Source organism: Giraffa tippelskirchi, chromosome 4 (genome assembly GCF_054371585.1).
Source record: "Giraffa tippelskirchi isolate mGirTip1 chromosome 4, T2T-mGirTip1v1.2.pri, whole genome shotgun sequence".
NCBI lineage: Eukaryota > Metazoa > Chordata > Mammalia > Artiodactyla > Giraffidae > Giraffa > Giraffa tippelskirchi.
Genome location: NC_137278.1, coordinates 196,471,480 through 196,488,782, shown reverse-complemented (window position 1 = coordinate 196,488,782; position 17,303 = coordinate 196,471,480). Strand labels below are relative to the sequence as shown.

General features: G+C 55.8%; 2 protein-coding genes across 9 annotated transcripts; both read left to right on the top strand.

The window, feature by feature from the left end:
* Positions 1 to 57: 57 nt before the first annotated feature.
* On the top strand, positions 58 to 7,509 carry LRRC23 (leucine rich repeat containing 23). 6 transcript variants are annotated; one of them, XM_081588059.1, is made up of 8 exons: positions 58 to 260; positions 752 to 924; positions 1,009 to 1,118; positions 1,566 to 1,819; positions 2,640 to 2,770; positions 4,328 to 4,464; positions 6,398 to 6,695; positions 7,274 to 7,509. In XM_081588059.1, the coding sequence occupies exons 2-7, from the start codon at positions 802 to 804 to the stop codon at positions 6,669 to 6,671; spliced, it is 1,029 nt and encodes a 342-aa protein (XP_081444185.1). In that variant the 5' UTR covers positions 58 to 260; positions 752 to 801; the 3' UTR covers positions 6,672 to 6,695; positions 7,274 to 7,509. The 6 variants fall into 6 exon arrangements, with proteins under 6 accessions (XP_081444185.1, XP_081444188.1, XP_081444184.1 ...); XM_081588062.1 differs by having other exon boundaries at positions 7,270 to 7,509; XM_081588058.1 differs by having other exon boundaries at positions 7,185 to 7,509.
* A 347-nt stretch (positions 7,510 to 7,856) lies between these two features.
* Positions 7,857 to 15,967, top strand: ENO2 (enolase 2). Of its 3 annotated transcripts, XM_081588055.1 has the most exons (12): positions 7,857 to 7,968; positions 9,100 to 9,199; positions 9,649 to 9,744; positions 9,874 to 9,932; positions 10,228 to 10,297; positions 10,764 to 10,897; positions 11,122 to 11,344; positions 12,219 to 12,416; positions 13,998 to 14,199; positions 14,461 to 14,569; positions 14,731 to 14,789; positions 15,097 to 15,967. In XM_081588055.1, the coding sequence occupies exons 2-12, from the start codon at positions 9,115 to 9,117 to the stop codon at positions 15,164 to 15,166; spliced, it is 1,305 nt and encodes a 434-aa protein (XP_081444181.1). In that variant the 5' UTR covers positions 7,857 to 7,968; positions 9,100 to 9,114; the 3' UTR covers positions 15,167 to 15,967. The 3 variants fall into 3 exon arrangements, with proteins under 3 accessions (XP_081444181.1, XP_081444182.1, XP_081444183.1); XM_081588056.1 differs by lacking the exons at positions 7,857 to 7,968; positions 9,874 to 9,932; positions 10,228 to 10,297 and having other exon boundaries at positions 9,106 to 9,199; XM_081588057.1 differs by lacking the exons at positions 7,857 to 7,968; positions 9,100 to 9,199; positions 9,649 to 9,744 and having other exon boundaries at positions 9,922 to 9,955.
* Positions 15,968 to 17,303: the final 1,336 nt, after the last annotated feature.

Below are 17,303 nucleotides of genomic sequence, written 5' to 3'. Positions count from 1 at the left end.
CGCACCCCATCCGGGTTCCTAGGACTGGGAGCCTGGGCTCGTCACTAGGCAACTACTGGCCCTCAGGCTTCGCGGCGGATTTTCAAGTCGGTTATTCGCAGCTCCTGTCAACGGCTGCCAGCTGCGGGAGCCTAGGGCCCGGTCCCCCGTTGCCATAACAGCAGTATACAACGCCTCCTTCTCCCTTGCCCTCTACCAGACAGCCCTTCTCTCTCGGGGCCAGACCTCTCCACGACAGCTGCTGGTTGAGCAGAACCAGGGTCTGTGTCCCTTCTGCCAAAGAGGACTGAGTGGGAGGGTTGGAGCCTGCGTGACCGGCTGGTGTCCAGGAGGGGACAGGGAAACGTGGGATGGGAGAGTTGGAAGAAAGGACTGGAGCAGGGGTCAGGGATGGAAAGGGAGGGGAGGCGAGGTGTCAATAGGGGATTCTGGAGAAGAACGTGGCTTCAGGCAGAAGCGGGAAGAACTGGCGAAAGGGGAGCCCAGGAAGCTGGACAGCTAGCTGCTGGAGGAGTTGGAGCCACTGAGAAGGGCTGAAAAGGTCGTGGGGGTCTGGGAAGGCATCCAAGGGGAAGGGATCCTTGGTGGGAAGTATGAAGTGGAGGTTGGGAGTCAAAATGTGATGTTCACAGGGATGAGGAAAGAAGCATGGCTGGCAGGAGATCTGGGGGGTGATGGGGTGATGGGAGGGGTACCCAGTAATGGAGGTGAGGGAGGGAGCATTGGCTAACACCGAGATCGTCTCTCTCAGGGCGGGGACCCAGCCTGATCTGACTCCAGAGCCTTCAGCAGGGAAGACAAATGTCAGATGAAGATGACCTGGAAGACTTCGAGCCAGATCAGGATGATCTGGAAAGAGAAGATGACGAGAAGGAGACAGAGGAGTGGGAGGACTACAGGAAGGAGGGAGAGGAGTCTGAGGATGTGAGAACTTGGAAGCGGTGGGGTCTGGGGTTAAGGGCTGGGGTTGGGCTGGAAAGGCATGCCTGAGTCCACTTCCTCCTACAGTGGATATCCACGCCCCTCACAGAGGACATGATGAAGGAAGGGCTTTCTCTGCTTTGCAAGACGGGTAGTGGACTGGCTCATGCTTATGTCAAGCTGGAGATTAAAGACAGGTGTGTTTATGGGGGACCAGAAGCGGGCCGAGGTTGTGGGACCTAGTCTCCTTTCTCACCCTCCATCCTGGGTGTTTTGGCTGAGTTTGGATCTCTGTCATCCTGGGCCAGCTAGGAGGGAAGGATAGAGTCTACTTCTCAGGACACTGTGACCCCCTGCATCAGAGCTGGCCTGCGGCATTGGAGACCGTAAGGGGATAGGGTGGGGTGGAGATTCCAGCTGGACTCCCTCACTTGTCCTGAGTGCTGGTTCTCAGCCCTTCGCAGACACAAGGTGCCTGCTCACTGTTGAGAACCCACCTACCTTCTCCTTCCCCTCCCCGACTCGCCCATCTGTCAGTCACTCTTCTCTCCACTCTCAGCCATCTTCGCGCTGCCCTCTGCTTTAGCACCTCTGACAGCCCTTGCTGGATTCTTAACCCTGACCCGGCCTCTACCACCCCCTAGGGATCTGACAGACATCCACCTGTTGCGTTCCTACATCCATCTGCGCTACGTGGATGTTTCTGAAAACCACTTGACAGACTTGTCCCCGCTCAATCACCTCACCCACCTGCTCTGGCTCAAGGCCGATGGCAACCAGCTGCGGAGTGCCCAGCTGAACGAACTGCCCTACCTGCAGATCGCCAGCTTTGCCTACAACCAGATCACCGACACGGAGGGCATCTCTCATCCTCGTCTGGCCAGCTTGGATCTCAAAGGTGGGGCCTTAGGATGGGCCTTGCACAATTCCTTCCTCGCCTGGGGCCAATAGCAGTGGGCAGCATGGCCCTTGGCTGTGCGACACAGCAACCTACATTCATTCATTCACTCATTCAGACACCGGTGGCAGTTCACGATGACAGTTCTATGTGCTGGAGATGTAGGAGTGAACAAAACAAAGAAATTCCCTATTCTTGTATAGCTTATGTTCTAGTCAGGGAAGGCAGGCAATAATTGATGACCACAATATTTAATTTTATTTACTTTTTGGCCGCACTATGCAGCATTCAGGATCATAGTTCCCCAAGTAGTGATCGAACCAGTGCCCCTGAGTGGAAGTGTGGAGTCTTAACCACTGAACCACCAGGGAAGTCCCAATGATCATAATAAATAAGTAAATTTTTATATAGCATGTTAAAAGGAGATAAACGCTAAAAAAAGAACCAAAAAAAAAAAAAAGGAGAAAAGTACAATGGAAAAAACAGATCAGGGTAAAGGAAGTGGGTGGGGGGAGGTGGCGATTTCAAACAGGTTGGCTAGGACAAATGTCATTGGGAAGTTGACACCTGAGCGAAGACTTGGAGGAGACGGAGTTAGCTGTATGGATTGTGGGGCACCCCTCATTCATGCCTCAAAGACTTAGGTGGGCACATCCCTTGGGTCCTTGGACCACCAGACCATCGCCCCAAGGCCCCGCGGGTGTTACATCTGGAGCTGGCTCTCCTCGTATCCACCTGGCATTAGAGAAGATGATGCAGAGGCTCTATTGCTGAACGCTTGGGGTGGCCCTCTGAACCCTCACACCCTCCTTCTCCTCAGGGAACCGCATCCACACGGTGACAGGTTTGGATCCCAAAAAACTGATCAGCCTGCACACGCTGGAGCTTCGGGGGAACCAGCTGAACAGCACCCTGGGAATAAACCTCCCTCAGCTGAAGAACCTCTTCCTGGTAGCACCCTGGGTCACAGGGTGGTGGGTGCTGGAAAGGGGGCACTGTCCTGGGGGCCAGGATGCCAGCTTCTAGTAGTTGGTGGTTTAGTCGCCAAGTCGTGTCTGACTCTTGCAATCCTATGGACCGAGGAGTCCGCCAGGCTCCTCTGTCCATGGGATTTTCCAGGTAAGAATATTGGAGCGGGTTGCCATATCCTCCTCCAGGGGATATATCCTCCTTCCTGACCCAGGGATCAAACCCTCTTCTGCACTGCAGGTGGATTCTTTACCACTGACTCACCAGGGAAGCCTGGCTTCTAGTGGACTCATCTACTAACTTCATCATCCTTATGATAGTTGGCATTCTTTCCAAACACCGAGCGTTTGCTTCGTGCCCAATGCTATGAGGATGCAAAATCCAAATAGACAAGGTGTTCACCAACTAATAGGGCTAATAATACACAACGTGTAGATGACATAGAGATAGTTTGCTTTGATATAGGTTGGGACACCATGTGCACAACTGAGGTACAGACATCAGGCTAAGGAGGCCACTTAGGTGTCTAGTCTTTTAATTTTTTTTTTTTTGGCTGGGCCATGCGGCATGTGGGATCTTAGTTTCCCTAACTGGGCTTGAACCCATGTTCCCTGCGCTGGAAGTCTTAACCACTGGACCACTAGGGAAGGTCCTGTGTGTAGTCTTTTAGGCCTTGAGCTTCTTCATTCGAAGATGCCAGCTGAAGCCATGTCTCCTTGTTGGAGCAGTGAGGCTCTCAGGCTGGGAGTTAGTGGAGTGGGTTGAAGCATCTCCTTCATCAGAGGTGGCTATGGTGGGCTGGATAGTAGGGTTTGACTGCTAACCTTTCTCTTGGTTGAAAGCTTCTCCTGAATTCTTTACTATCTACACGGATCTCTACTCACCTCCACTCCCCTTTTGCAACTTCTCTACATCTTAGATTTGCTCTTTTGCAAATCTAAGTAAAGAATCTGCCTGCAATGCGGGAAACCTGGGTTTGATCCCTGGTGGGGAAGATACCCTGGAGAAGGGCATGGCAACCCACTCCAGTATTCTTGCCTGGAGAATCCCCACGGACAGAGGAGCCAGGCGGGCTATAGTCCATGGGGTCTCAAAGAGTTAGACACAACTGAGTGACTAGCACACACACACACACACATACATACATATATAAATATATATATATATATAAAATTCATTATCGGCTGTGCTGGGTCTTCATTGCTTTACTCCACTTGCGGCAAGCAGGGACTACTCTCTAGTTGTGGTGCAAGGGCTTCTCATTGTGGTGGCTTCTGTTGCCTTGGAGCATAGGCTCTAGGGTGCCTGGGCTCAGTTGTTGTGGTTCCCAGGCTCTAGAGCACAGACTCAGTAGCTGTGGCAGGGCAGCTTAGTTGCTCTGCGGCATGTGGGGTCTTCCCTGATCTATGTCTCCTGCACTAGCAGGCAGATTCTTTACCACTGAGCTACCAGGGAAGCCCTGCCACATCTCTTTCTGATTTCTCTTCCTTCTCCCCCCTGCCCCCCTTTCCCAATCTATCTGCTGTATCCTGGGTCTAGGCCCAGAACATGTTGAAGACGGTGGAAGGCTTGGAGAACCTAAGCAATCTCACTACCTTGCATCTTCGAGACAACCAGATTGAGACTCTGAGTGGTTTCTCCAAGGAAATGAAATCATTGCAGTACCTCAACCTAAGGTATGCATTCCTCCAGGCCCACCTCACCCCTACCCCTGACCAGGAGCTACCTTGGACCCTGTGTTTCTCTCTGGTCCCAGTCCCCCAGTTCTAGCCCACTCACAGATTCTCCCCTCATCCTCCGTCCTCACCGCTCCTTTCCTGACTGTCTTTTGCATCAGTCCTAATTGCATGCAGCACTGGAACCTTTGTAGCCCGAGACTCCTGAATCCTATTCATTCCACTCACATACTGAGAAAGTCATATGTGCCAGGCCTTGTGCTGTGCTGGGAACCATCTGAAGAAATCAGAGGTGGTTCCTCTTCTCAAGGGACTCACAGTATGGCTCCATCCAATATAAGTTTCCACTGCTTTTCTCCATCTCCTGGGCCCCAATTCCCCTTCTAATTTCCAGCTTCTCTTCTCCTGAGTCTCCCCTGTAAGGGATGGCCCCATACTGATTTCAAACACAAGGTGTGCTCAGATTTGAGGCAAGGGGAGTCATTAGAAGAAAATCTCTAGATGGAAAGGCACTGAGGATCAGGCGCGACTTTCCTGCAGCAGCTCCTGTCTGATGGGGGATTTTATGTGTGTATCTTTAAGCAAAGATGTAAGGAAATTGCCTGCTTAGTCATCAAGGCCAAATCCTCTTCGAGGATGGCAGTGGAAAGAGAGTCTCCGAGTAAGGAGTGGTGGTTGTACCTTGAAGCCCAGAGTCCTGCCCTGACTCCTGGAATTAGCTCTGCCACCTTGGTCTGCTACAGTGGAGGGCGTATTATTTTCCTGTCAATGGTATGCATGCTAAATTGGTTCAGCTGAGACACCATGGACTATAGTTTACCAGGCTCCTCTGTCCATGGGATTTCCCAGGCAAGAATACTGAAGTGGGTTGCCATTTCCTTCTCCAATTAATGGTATAGATAGGGATAATGGACCTTCCTCAGTGGCTATTAACCAGGGGTGTTTGGAAGTAAGTGTAGGAAGGAGGGTTTGTTTCAGTGACTGGGAGGTGCCTCTGGGGCCAGAGACCTGAAAACAAGGACAGTCCAGCATGCAGGGAATGTTGCACTCCCCATGAGAAACACTGTGCATGGTTCAGCCCCTCCCTTGAGATAGGGCTGAAACATTTAAGCCTTATTTCACAAAGCTGTGGGCCAAGAGCATGAAAATAAACACAGAGTACCATACAATGGGGGCTACCCCAGTGGCTCAGTGGTAAAGAATCTGCACAGGTTCGATACCTGGGTCAGGAAGATCCCCTGGAGAAGGGCATGGTAATCCACTCCAGTATTCTTGCCTGGGAAATCCCATGGATAGAGGAGACTGGTGGGCTACAGTTCATGGGGTCGCACAGAGTCGGCCACGACTGAGTGACTAACACACACTTGAGTTTCCTATAAAATGAAGCTGAGGTTAGGACCTACCCCTCAGGGTGATAGTGAAAATGTCTGTAGCTGAAACAGGGATGGTGGACCACTGAGGGGTGAATAGCTGAAGCAACTGAGCACGCATGCATGCACAGTACAATGAGGCGCTTTGGGGGGAAGCTTATTCTTTGGGCTCCTTCCTGTGGGAGCACCCAGATAGCACCATCTCCATGAGCTTAGAGCCCAGTTCCTTCTCCTCTCTGGTTAGACAGAAGCCTGTCCTTGCAAGGGAGATTCCTCCCTCGTCCCCAGCTACAAGACAGGGTTGAGACCTAGCTTTGCTGTTCCAGAAGGAGACACACGACACATTACAGAATAGACCGTGGGACCAAGGGTTCCCCAGGGTGAAACAGACTGGAGCGGGGTTGCCCAGTACCTCTGTCTGCAGCAAATCCAGCCAGTCCACGGAGGCCATGTTTCTAGAGGAACCGGAGTCCCGTGGGAGATTCGCCCGCGAGGCCCCAGGCCTGGCAGCTGGCCTCTGACACCCGCGTTCCCTGGTGAACCCCTCCTGCCTGCACCGGCAGGGGCAACATGGTGGCCGACCTGGGGGAGCTCGCCAAGCTGCGGGACCTGCCCAGGCTGCGAGCCTTGGTGCTGCTGGAGAACCCGTGCACCGATGAGAACGACTACCGCCAGGAGGCCCTGGTGCAGATTGCTCATCTGGAGCGCCTGGACAAGGACTTCTATGAGGAGGAGGAGCGGGCTGAGGCCGATGAGATCCGGCAGAGGATGAAGGAGGAGCAGGAGCAGGAGGCTGAGGCCGAGCCTGAGTCGGAACTGGACCAGTCATCCACCTAGCAGTTCCCCTGGCCTCCAAAGACAGTAAGGAAGGGGGCGGGGAGGCAGGAAGACTGGCTGAGGAGCTGCTGTAGGGAGGAGGTGGGTGGGGAAGGCAGAGGTGAGGAGAAGACTTGGGGAGACCTGGGTTAGGAGTCACGGGTGTCTCGGGGGGAGGAGAAAGAACCAGAAGGGCTTGGGCGGAGCCGAGAGAGGCAGAGGTGATATATCAGAAAGCCTGAGGAGTAAGCCCCGAGAATGGGGTAGCAGGCAGAGATGAGAGTGTGGCTGGGCAACCACACCTGATGGAAAGGCTCGGTCAGGGGCTTTGGTGGGGTGGGTCAGAGGCAGCGTCTGGGGACTGGGCCTAGGGAAGAAGGCGGGAGAGGAAAATCCTGCACTAAAGAGCCGAGGCTAAAAATGACAGGACAGGGGCAGAAGGAGGCAGAAAGAGACAGAGACTGTGAGCCCAGGGAAGGGTGGCAGCTGGCACTTCAGTGGGGCAGAGGCTCGGCTTCTACCTTCTTCCTCCAGGCGATGGGGGGGGGACACTGGCCCCCAAAACTGAGAAGACCCCGGTTCGGGGGCTCCCCACACTTACACCCCCCCTCATCCGGAGACAGAAGATGCCCACTCTTGTCCCAGACCTGGGAATTCATCACAGCGTGCCGCCCAGGCTCCTCACAGGCACCTGGGCAGCGGTGACTAGGCGGCAAGCAGCCCCCGGGGCAGATCTGGAGGGAGCCAGGCCTGGATGGGCCCCGGGTGCTGCGTGAAGAATCGGCTGCAGAGGAGCTGTGGAGGCGGCAGCCTGGGTGTGAGGAACACTTGGCTTTTCCAATAAAGAGACATTGGGATACTTGGTGTCTAATTCGGTTTGTGAGACACTTGAGTCCTTCGTGGGCTTTCCTGGCTGATCACTGGCGTGAGGCTGACTGTTACTTTCCAGGGGGGTCTGGGTGTGGGTCTGAGCGCGCGTGGGCGGTGGGGGGCCAGGTCCTGGGTGGCCCCCAGCCCCTCCCACGTCGCTCTCCTCTAACCCTCCCCGCCCCATCACATCGGCGCCCCATCACATCGGCGCCCCATCCCATCGGCCCCCCATCCGCGCTCCTGCGTGCGCCTCCGCCGGCGGCTCCTGACTCATTGGGGGCTCCGGGTCACATGCGCCCGCCCGGCCCTATCGGCGCCTCCCCCCGCCCGCCGCCCGCCGCCCGGGAGCCGCAGCCGCCGCCGCCGCCACTCCCGCTCTCTCTGCGCCGCCGCCACCACCACTGCCAGCCCCGCCGCCACCGCCATCGGCTGGCTCCGCAGCCCCGAGGTGAAGCCCCTCCGGCCCCCTCCCCTCGCCGCTGCGCCCCCGCCTCTCTCCCCGGCCTCGCGCATCCCTCGCCCCGCCGCCCTGCGCACCTGCTCCGCCACCCGCGCCTCCCCGGAACCTCTTTTCCCGGCCTCCCCGGGCCGCTTATCTCGGTTTCAGGCCGTCGCCCCCTCGTCATTCGGGCTCCAGGCCTCTCCGCACCTGCGTGTGTCTAACTGCGCCTTTCTCCACCCTTGCGGGCCCCCTCCCTGTGTCCCTCTGCCCCTCCGGTTCCGTCGAAGATAAGCGTTCGGGGTCTCCCGGGACTGTGCGTTTCTACCCTGGCACGTCCCTAGACGTGCATCGGGGAGATGTCTTTCCTCACCCTTTCTCAGCATCCCCAGACTTCCTCGAGACCCCCACGGCCCCTCCTCCCCCGCATCGCCCTCTCTCGTTACAGCGCCGCTCTCCGCCGCACGGGGAGGGGTGGTTGGAGCGGAGAGTCTGTCCAGGGCCCAGGGGAGGACCGGCCCAGCTTTGCCCCTCCCCACGGTCTCCCCTCCTCTTCCCTGCCCACGGCAACCCCCGAGACTGGGGACCCTCGCTCCGGACTCGTCTACATCTCTCAGGAAGAGGCGGGACACACATTTGGAGGGAGATTGGGACCACGGAGTGGGGGCTGGGGTGTTAGCTTGGGTGGGATGGGGGCTCTGGAGGAGAGGCCCCCCGCTGCCCAGACGACCCGTGCTCTTCTTGACGCCAAAGGAGAAGTGCAAGCCTGGCGGCCGTACCGCCCCGAGGAGAGCTGGGGTCGCCCCTCCAACCGGCGGCCGAACTGCTGAGGGGGCGAGGGAGCCACTGCCGCGCCTCTCCCCTCCTCCCTGCGGTGTCCTCCCTTCCCGTCGTTTGATCGTACCCCGCCCCCACTGCAGTGACCTCCCCTTCCTCACTGCATTGACCTTCTCCTCTCCCTACGGGCGGGGGGATCCCTTCTACCACCGGCGACTGCACCCAGCTCCTCCCCACCCCCCACCCACTGCAGTAACCTCTTTCCCGTCGCTCCCAGCCTCCCAGCCTCTGGCCCCTCCCACTGATCTCAGGCTCCACCCCTCTAAGCCTCTTATCTTTCTCCTTCCTTCCCTGACACCCAAGGAGATCCTAGCCATCATGTCCATAGAGAAGATTTGGGCCCGGGAGATTCTGGACTCCCGTGGGAATCCCACGGTGGAGGTGGATCTCCACACTGCCAAAGGTAATGGGCACCTTCCCACAGCCCCGGGGCTGGGTGTACTGGCCTGGGATGGGAGGATTCCCAGTGAGGGTGCCCTGCTGGGCCTGGCTCAGGAGCCTGGCGGAGGGTAGCCCTTCCTTGTCTAGGGGAGCCGAGATAGGCCAGGCTCTGGGTGCTAGTTTAGTGTGTGTGCTCTGTGTGTGCACCATGTGTGCTGCCTGCAAAGCTCCGTTTCTCTGGGGTCCTCCTTGTGTGTGTGGGACCTCAACTGGGTGGATGAGGAGGCCACCGCTTGTGTATCTGCTTCCGTATGTGTGTGTGTGTGTGTGTGTGTGTATGTGTGTGTTAAGGAGCAGTGTGGGGAGCAAGCTGGATGTGCCACAGGAGTGCACAGCTGCAAGGCTGAAGGAATCCCTGGTCCCTGTGCTGTCCTCTCTCTCCATTCTCTTTCCGTGGCATTCCCCTGCCAGGTCTTTTCCGGGCTGCGGTGCCCAGTGGAGCCTCCACAGGTATCTACGAGGCCCTAGAGCTAAGAGATGGGGACAAACAGCGTTATTTGGGCAAAGGTGAGGCCCTTTGTCTTTTCCGGGCTCCCCCGTCGCTCCGCTGGGAGCCTCATGCCCATCCCCAGCCCTCTTCCTGCATGCCTTCCCCTACCTGGTCCCTCCTGGCCTGACCTCTCTGCCTCTCCCCAGGTGTCCTGAAGGCCGTGGACCACATCAACACCACCATTGCCCCAGCCCTCATCAGCTCAGTGAGGCCTGCTCTTTGCTGGGGGTGGGGACAGGATCCTGGAGGGAGCCCTGGATTAGGGGAGGGGGACAAAGAAGGAGAAAGGGCCACCTCTGGGGAGTCATGGTTACCGAGGGAAGGGGGCCCCGCTCCCATAGGGGCTTGAGTCCCCTAATCCAGACAGGCCGCTATCACAGGAACCTGGGGGAACCCTGGTGGATGTGAGCCTGTGTGTGGATGGGGGAGGGGTGCCTGTCTTAGGTGTCTTAGGGTCCAGCTTCCATCCTGGCTCCTGGTGATGGGGCCTCTGCTCACAGGGTCTGTCTGTGGTAGAACAAGAGAAGCTGGACAACCTGATGTTGGACTTGGATGGGACTGAGAACAAGTGTAAGCAGGGGCTGGGAGAGAGTGGGTGTGTGGGGGGCAGAGGGGCACGTGGAACAGACTGAGAAGTGAAGGAGGGAAAGACAGCCGGAGGACTAGCCCTTCTCATAGCCTCCTCCAGTGGGAGGGAGTGACATGAGACAGAAGGGAGAACTCTGCAGCATAAGGGGGGGGTGGAGCTGGCAGCAGAGAGTCTGTGGTCTCAGGGATGTTTACAAGAAGTGAAGCTCGCTGCCCTTTCTGATCACACCCCGCCCCCTGCTATTTGCAGGATAGGATGGATGAAGTGTTGCTGGATTGGGGGGGGATCTCCTTTATGGCTCCTTCGGGGAGTATATGAGATCACACATGTAAAGTGCTTAGGTGACAGTTAGCCTTCAATAAATGCTAGCTATTAAAAAAACAATAGATGAGGGCTGGAAGGGGAAGGGGACATGTTTGCTCAGTGCCTTCCTCTTTAATCTCCCAGCCAAGTTTGGGGCCAATGCCATCCTGGGTGTGTCCCTGGCCGTGTGTAAGGCAGGGGCTGCTGAGCGGGAACTGCCCCTCTACCGACACATTGCCCAGCTGGCCGGGAACTCAGACCTCATCCTGCCTGTGCCGGTGAGCACCATGCCTCTCCCAGGGGTGGGTGGGGAGGGAGCATGAAGCCTTGGGAGGACTGATGGGAGGAGAGTGATTAGGGCAGCTGTAGGGAGAGGACAGGAACCACGGGATGGAGGTTTCTGAGTCTGGAAGCTGGGGCAAGTTTGGGCTCTTGGGTTGACACTCCTAGGGGTGGAGAGGGAAGAGCTCTGTGACTTTTTCTGTCCTCCCATGGCTCCCAGGCCTTCAACGTGATCAACGGTGGCTCTCACGCTGGGAACAAGCTGGCCATGCAGGAGTTCATGATCCTCCCAGTGGGGGCTGAGAGCTTCCGGGATGCCATGCGACTTGGGGCGGAGGTCTACCACACACTCAAGGGTGTCATCAAGGACAAGTATGGCAAGGACGCCACCAACGTGGGGGATGAAGGTGGTTTTGCCCCCAACATCCTGGAGAACAGTGAAGGTGAGACCAAGACCCTACTCCCAGCTCTGTTTTGCTCCAACTCGGGACATCAGGAAGGGCCACACACTTCACTGGGTCCCCAGGAGGCTTCATGAGGCTTTGTGAGGGTCCTTGAGCTACGAGGTCCCAGTCCTCGGAGTGGGTACCAGAGGGCCTAACAAATTCATGTGCAGGCCTAAGAGGACCGCCTTTATCTGCCCAGCTAGATGTGTCAGTATCTGCAAGTTCCCACAGGAGCCCCAGAGGATTTTGGGAGGTGGTCCAGGTGACCTGTGGCATCCATTCTCACCATGGATTCTAGTTTGATGAGATACCCTGAACTCCAAATCTATCCCATCCCCACTCCAATCTCTTAGGCCTGTAGGATCCCTAATTTTTTCCCTGCCCTGGCAGAAACCTTAGAGTGAAGAGAAACTATACAGGCAGGTAGTGTCTGAGAGTTAACTTTTGGGGGCCAAATTGCCTGGATGTGAACCTTGACTTGAAGAGTTACTGGCTGGTGATCTTGCTCACTTAACAGTCTCTGTGCTAGTCTTTCTTATCTGTAAAACAAAAATAACAACAGTATGTACCTCTTAGCATCATTGTGAGGATTAAGTTAGATCATAGGTGTAAAGTGCTGAGGTGACATAGTCAGCCCTCAATAAATGATAGCTATTTAAAAAAACACAACTGTTATTAACAGAATTCCATTCCCCTGCCTTCCTAGAAGGTGGCCGCCTGCTCATCGCAGTCCTGGGAATAACCCCAAAACAACCTTAAGCAGAATTCTTCCCCAGCAACAGCCCTCCACCTCTGCTCTGAATTTCTTTCTTTCTCTCATTCCTCCTTGGCCACCCTTCCTGCTGATGACCCCGCTGTATTCCATCCCCAGCCTTGGAACTGGTGAAGGAAGCCATTGACAAGGCTGGCTACACAGAGAAGATCGTCATTGGCATGGATGTTGCTGCCTCGGAGTTTTACCGCGATGGCAAATATGACTTGGATTTCAAGTCTCCTGCTGATCCTTCCCGATACATCACTGGGGACCAGCTGGGGGCCCTCTACCAGGACTTTGTCAGGGATTATCCTGGTGAGAGTGAGGGAGGGCTGTGGCCGGGGGAGGGCAGAGGGCAGGCAGGGATGTGTTGGGGGAAACTCTGGACCTGGTGAGTGCTGACCCAGGTGCTTCGTAGAGATGTCCTGAGAAGAGCCTGAGAACCAGAGATAGGGTGAAGGGGTTCTCCTGCAGAGGCTGGGCTTTGGGTGTCCTGTGAATGGGCAGGAACCTGTGAGGAATCTGTTCCATTTGCTTTAGATCCTGGTTAAAATCACGATCTCTGAAGCTGCTGGGGTCATGGGGGTGGGTTTGGAAGGACTCAGGCACAATAAGGCTTCCCTGGTGGCTCAGTTGGTAAAGAATCTACCTGCAATGTGGGAAACCTGGGTCCCATTCCTAGGTTGGGAAGATCCCCTGGAGGAGAACATGGCAACCCACCCCAGTATTCTTGCGTGGAGAATTCCAGGGACACAGGAACTGGGGGGCTGCAGTCCATGGGGTCACAAAGAGTCAGATACGATGGAGCAAATAAGCACAGCAGAGGCGCAGTGAGAGGGTGGCTGGAATAAGCGCAGTTCAGGATGTTCAGTTGATAAAACCGGATGCTGGGGAATTCCCTGGTGGTCCAGTGGTTAGGGCTCTGTGCTTTCACTACTGAGGGCACAGGTTCAACCCCTGGTTCAGGAACTAAGATCCCACCAGTCACCAGCTCAGCAAAAAAAAATGAAAACAAAACTGATGCTGAACGGGGCTGGACTGTTGTGTGGGTGAGGAGGAGCTAAAGCACCCTCCCCAGGTCTCCCAGTGACTCTTATCCCTGGAATGGAAGCAATCGGTTTCCATTTCCTGAGACACAGCAAGAAAAAAGAGGCATAAAGTGCAGAATGAAAGGTTTCGAATAGCCATGAGGAGGGGTTCCTGGTAGAAAATAGGAAAATGCAAAGAAAGGTTGTGAGAAAGTTTCTGAACCCTTGTTTTTTTTGAAAGGTTTTGTGAAAAAATCAAGATAAGAATGAGTCAGGGGGAACTTCCCTAATGATCCAGTTGCTAAGATGAGGTGCTCCCAATGCAGGGGGCCCAACCAAGACCCAGCACAGCCAAATAAATAAAAAATAAATATAAATAAAATATTAAGGGGTGGGATGGGGAGGAAGGTCCAAGAGGGAGGGGACATAGGTATATCTGTGGCTGATTCGTGTTGATGTTTGGCAGAAACCAACACAATATTGTAGAGCAGTGTGTATTAGCCCTTCAGTCGTGTCGAACTCTTTGTGACCCCATGAACTGCAGCCCACCAGGCTCCTCCGTCCATGGAATTCTCCAGGCAAGAATACTGGAGTGGGTGCCATTTCCTTCTCCAGGGGATCTTCCCCACCCAGGGATGGAGCCCGGGTCTCCCGCATTTCAGGCAGATTCTTCATTGTCTGAGCTACCCTTCAATTAAAAATAAATAAATTTAATTATAAAAAATAGTAAATAAAAAGAATGGGTCAGGGGAGGCTTATTTCAGAGGGAAGGAGGCTGAGTTGGCCAGGGGATCTGACCTGTCCATGCAAGGACTCTCAGCGGGGCGTTCCCGCCTGACACAGAGCCCCCTCACCGTTCTCCCAACAGTGGTCTCCATTGAGGACCCCTTTGACCAGGACGATTGGGCGGCCTGGTCCAAGTTCACAGCCAATGTGGGGATCCAGATTGTGGGTGATGACCTGACAGTGACCAACCCCAAGCGAATCGAGCGGGCGGTGGAGGAGAAGGCCTGCAACTGTCTGCTGCTGAAGGTCAACCAGATCGGTTCGGTCACTGAAGCCATCCAAGCGTGAGTGCCTCTGGGCCCTCCCCCACTCAACCCGTTTCTGCAGGATGCCTCCTGCCAGCGCCCCAGCCCAGCCTTGCCCACAAGTGCAGAAGGAGGCAGGGAGCCCTGAGTCACCTTCACGGCTCTCTTGGTTCTCCTCCCCCCATGCCCCCCGATTCTCTTTCCTTCTCCTGGACAACTTCCCTCCAGATGTTTCTTGACCAATGTCAGGGCTGGGGAGAGCGTGTGGGCTGGGCTTCACTGCTGCTGCACCGAATGCAGGTGCAAGCTGGCCCAGGAGAACGGCTGGGGGGTCATGGTGAGTCACCGCTCCGGAGAGACTGAGGACACGTTCATCGCTGACCTGGTGGTGGGGCTGTGCACAGGCCAGGTGAGTGCCAGGGAGCCCTCTGTGCAATTGGGGGGTTCTAGGCTCAGGTCGCTCTCCTTCCAGGTGTTTGCAAGCATCATGGCAATTTCAAGGGAGTGTTAGCTCTCCTTCATGAGGTGAAGGGGTGGCTGCTGAGCTGTTTATCTTTTGGGATATTTCAGATCAAGACTGGCGCCCCGTGCCGTTCTGAGCGTCTGGCTAAGTACAACCAGCTCATGAGGTAAGGAAGCCCAGGGAATGGAAACCCAGGGTTCAGAGGGTCACAAGCTATGTGTGTTCACCATTTTGTCTCCAGTGCCCAGGGCCTGGAGGACAGTAGACATCCAGAAAGTATTTGGTTTTGAATGATGGGTTTACAGATGGCCTGATTGATGGCCCATGGAAAGGCAGGGAATGCCCTTACTCAGGCCAGGCCCCAGGAGCAGGTGGTGCGAGGGGCTTGGAGGATGTAGCGGGGGAGCTCCTGGTAAGAGAAGCGGGGTCCTTTTGCTTCACTGACTGTTTCCTTTCTGACTCACCTCTCTCAGAATTGAAGAAGAACTAGGGGATGAAGCTCGCTTCGCGGGACATAACTTCCGCAACCCCAGCGTGCTGTGAGCCCCCTCCCTGCCTGGAGACTTGGAACCCCCTCAGCCCGTCCTCTTCCTGGATCCTCTTCTTTCTGGTCCTGCTCGAAATTTCCACCCTGACACCGGCTGACCCTCCGCGCTGCACCTTGGCTGGTCTAGCCTTGCTGTCTCTGCGCTCCCACCCTCTGGGTTCCGCGCTCTCCGCTCCTCCCTCCTTCCTGTTCTCTCTCCTTTAAAACTGGCCATGGACTGAGGACCGTAAGGGCATCTGTAGAAGACCCATTGGGGTCTGTGTGGAGCGTCTGGGTTGGTTGTCAAGGTGTGTAGAGGGGCCGTGTGTCCTGTGTGCTTTGCGCTGAGTCCATGTTTTCCAGGCTGCATATGAAGCAGGAACTGGGCAGTGCTGAGTGTGAGTGCCGGGGAGGGCTGGCTGCCTGCTCAGGCCTGGTCTAAGGCTCCACTGTATTATTTGTTCATTTATTTATTTTTCATTCATTTTGTTAATGAATCACTTCACCATAACTCCGGGGTCAGAAAACTGGCCTGACTGGAGGGAGGACCATGTGTCTGTATTTCATGTGACTGTAGGTTCTGAGATGGCCTGGGGTTGGGGTCCTGCTGGAACTGGAAGGGTAGCAGAAAGGGGCCTCAATGACGGCTCCTGGGCCAGAGGTGGGGCTGTGTGCCTGGGGACTTGTCCCCTGTCCCTCTCCCCCCAGTCCTAGCTTCCCCGTTCTTCCTCCAGCTGCACCCGTGCCATGTTTCACAGCTGCCAGCACCTCTGTGGCGCTGAAATGAACACTTCCATTAAAGTCTGAGTCACCGTGCATTCCTGTGTCTGAGGAGTCTTACTCTAGTCCACACATGGGGAGAGAAGATGGAGCTCCTAGAAGTGGGTAAAACTGGCTAGCAAAGCTGAGAGGTGGGCTTCCCTGGTGGCTCAGTGGAAGGTGGTAGGTGGCTCACCTACCAGTGAAGGAGACACGGGTTCGATCCTTGATCTGGGAAGATGCCACGTGCCACAGAGCAACTAAGCCCAGTGCACCACAACTACTGAGCCTGTGCTCTAGAGCCCAGGAACCGCAACTACTGAAGCTCGCACGCCTGTGCTCCGCAACAAGGGAAGCCCACATACCGCAAGTAGAGAGTAGCCCCACCAAAAGCCCGGGCAGCAAAGAAGACTCGGCACAGCCAATAAAAAAAAAAAAAAAAAAAGCTGGGGAGGGCACAGAAAGAGGAAGCAATCCAACAAATAAGGTCAGGAGGATGGCACTGCCTATACTTCCCTGGCCAGGTGGGGAGCTCCTTGACCTGCCTTCCCCCTCTCCCTCCTGGGGGTGGGGGGGCGTGTGGAATTAGAATTTTTAGCCTGGGGTCCAAGAATTCCTAAAAGTATCAAACGTATGGGTGCGCATTTTTGGAGAATGGGATCCAAAGTGTCTGCAGATTCACCAAGGCCCTTGACCAGAGAGTTGACGGACCTGGGGACTGGAGGGGCTCCAGTGTACAGGGCCTCTCCCAGATTGAGTCCTGGAGCGCCTGGGATGGGCCAGCACTGTCTGGGCAGCACCCCATGCAAGCTGCAGAGGCCTGAGGACATGTAGCTTCCAGTAAACTGGAAATTCAGGACCTGGGGTGATCAACAGGCCCCTGGCTGGGTGAGCCTGCAAGCAAAGGGCCAGTGTGTGACTGGAGACCCACTATCACACTTCGGCTCCAGCAGAGCCCTAGCACTGAGACAGGAACGCAGGAACTACCTAGGGGCAGGGGGAGGATGAGCCCCCTCTTTGTTGTTTGGTGCCTAAGTGGTGTCTGATTCAGTGACCCCATGGACTGTAGCCTGCCAGGCTCCTCTGTCCATGGGATTTTGCAGGCAAGAATACTGGAATAGGTTGCCATGCCCTCCTCCAGGGGATCCTCCCAACCCAGGGATTGAACCCGCATCTCCTGCATTGGCAGGCGGATTTTTTTTTTTTTTTTTTACCACTGGGCCGCGGTCTAGGGCTCGGCTACCTGGCCCGAGTGGTGGGGAGCTGCGGCCACTAGAGGGAGCCAAGGCTCTGCGGGAGGCCGACAGCACCGGAGCCAGAGCGAGGGTGGGAGGAACCGCAAGGCTGCTCCCTCTGTGGGCCTCCCACTCGGTTTCTACTCTGAGTTCTGGTACT

Coding starts and splice junctions, on each gene's coding strand:
- LRRC23 (XM_081588059.1), top strand. CDS start 802: ATGTCAGATGAAGATGACCTGGAAGACTTCGAGCCAGATCAGGATGAT. Junction 925..1,008: donor AGGGAGAGGAGTCTGAGGAT/GTGAGAACTTGG, acceptor TTCCTCCTACAG/TGGATATCCACGCCCCTCAC. Junction 1,820..2,639: donor GGCCAGCTTGGATCTCAAAG/GTGGGGCCTTAG, acceptor CCTTCTCCTCAG/GGAACCGCATCCACACGGTG.
- ENO2 (XM_081588055.1), top strand. CDS start 9,115: ATGTCCATAGAGAAGATTTGGGCCCGGGAGATTCTGGACTCCCGTGGG. Junction 10,898..11,121: donor ACCTCATCCTGCCTGTGCCG/GTGAGCACCATG, acceptor CATGGCTCCCAG/GCCTTCAACGTGATCAACGG. Junction 11,345..12,218: donor CATCCTGGAGAACAGTGAAG/GTGAGACCAAGA, acceptor TTCCATCCCCAG/CCTTGGAACTGGTGAAGGAA.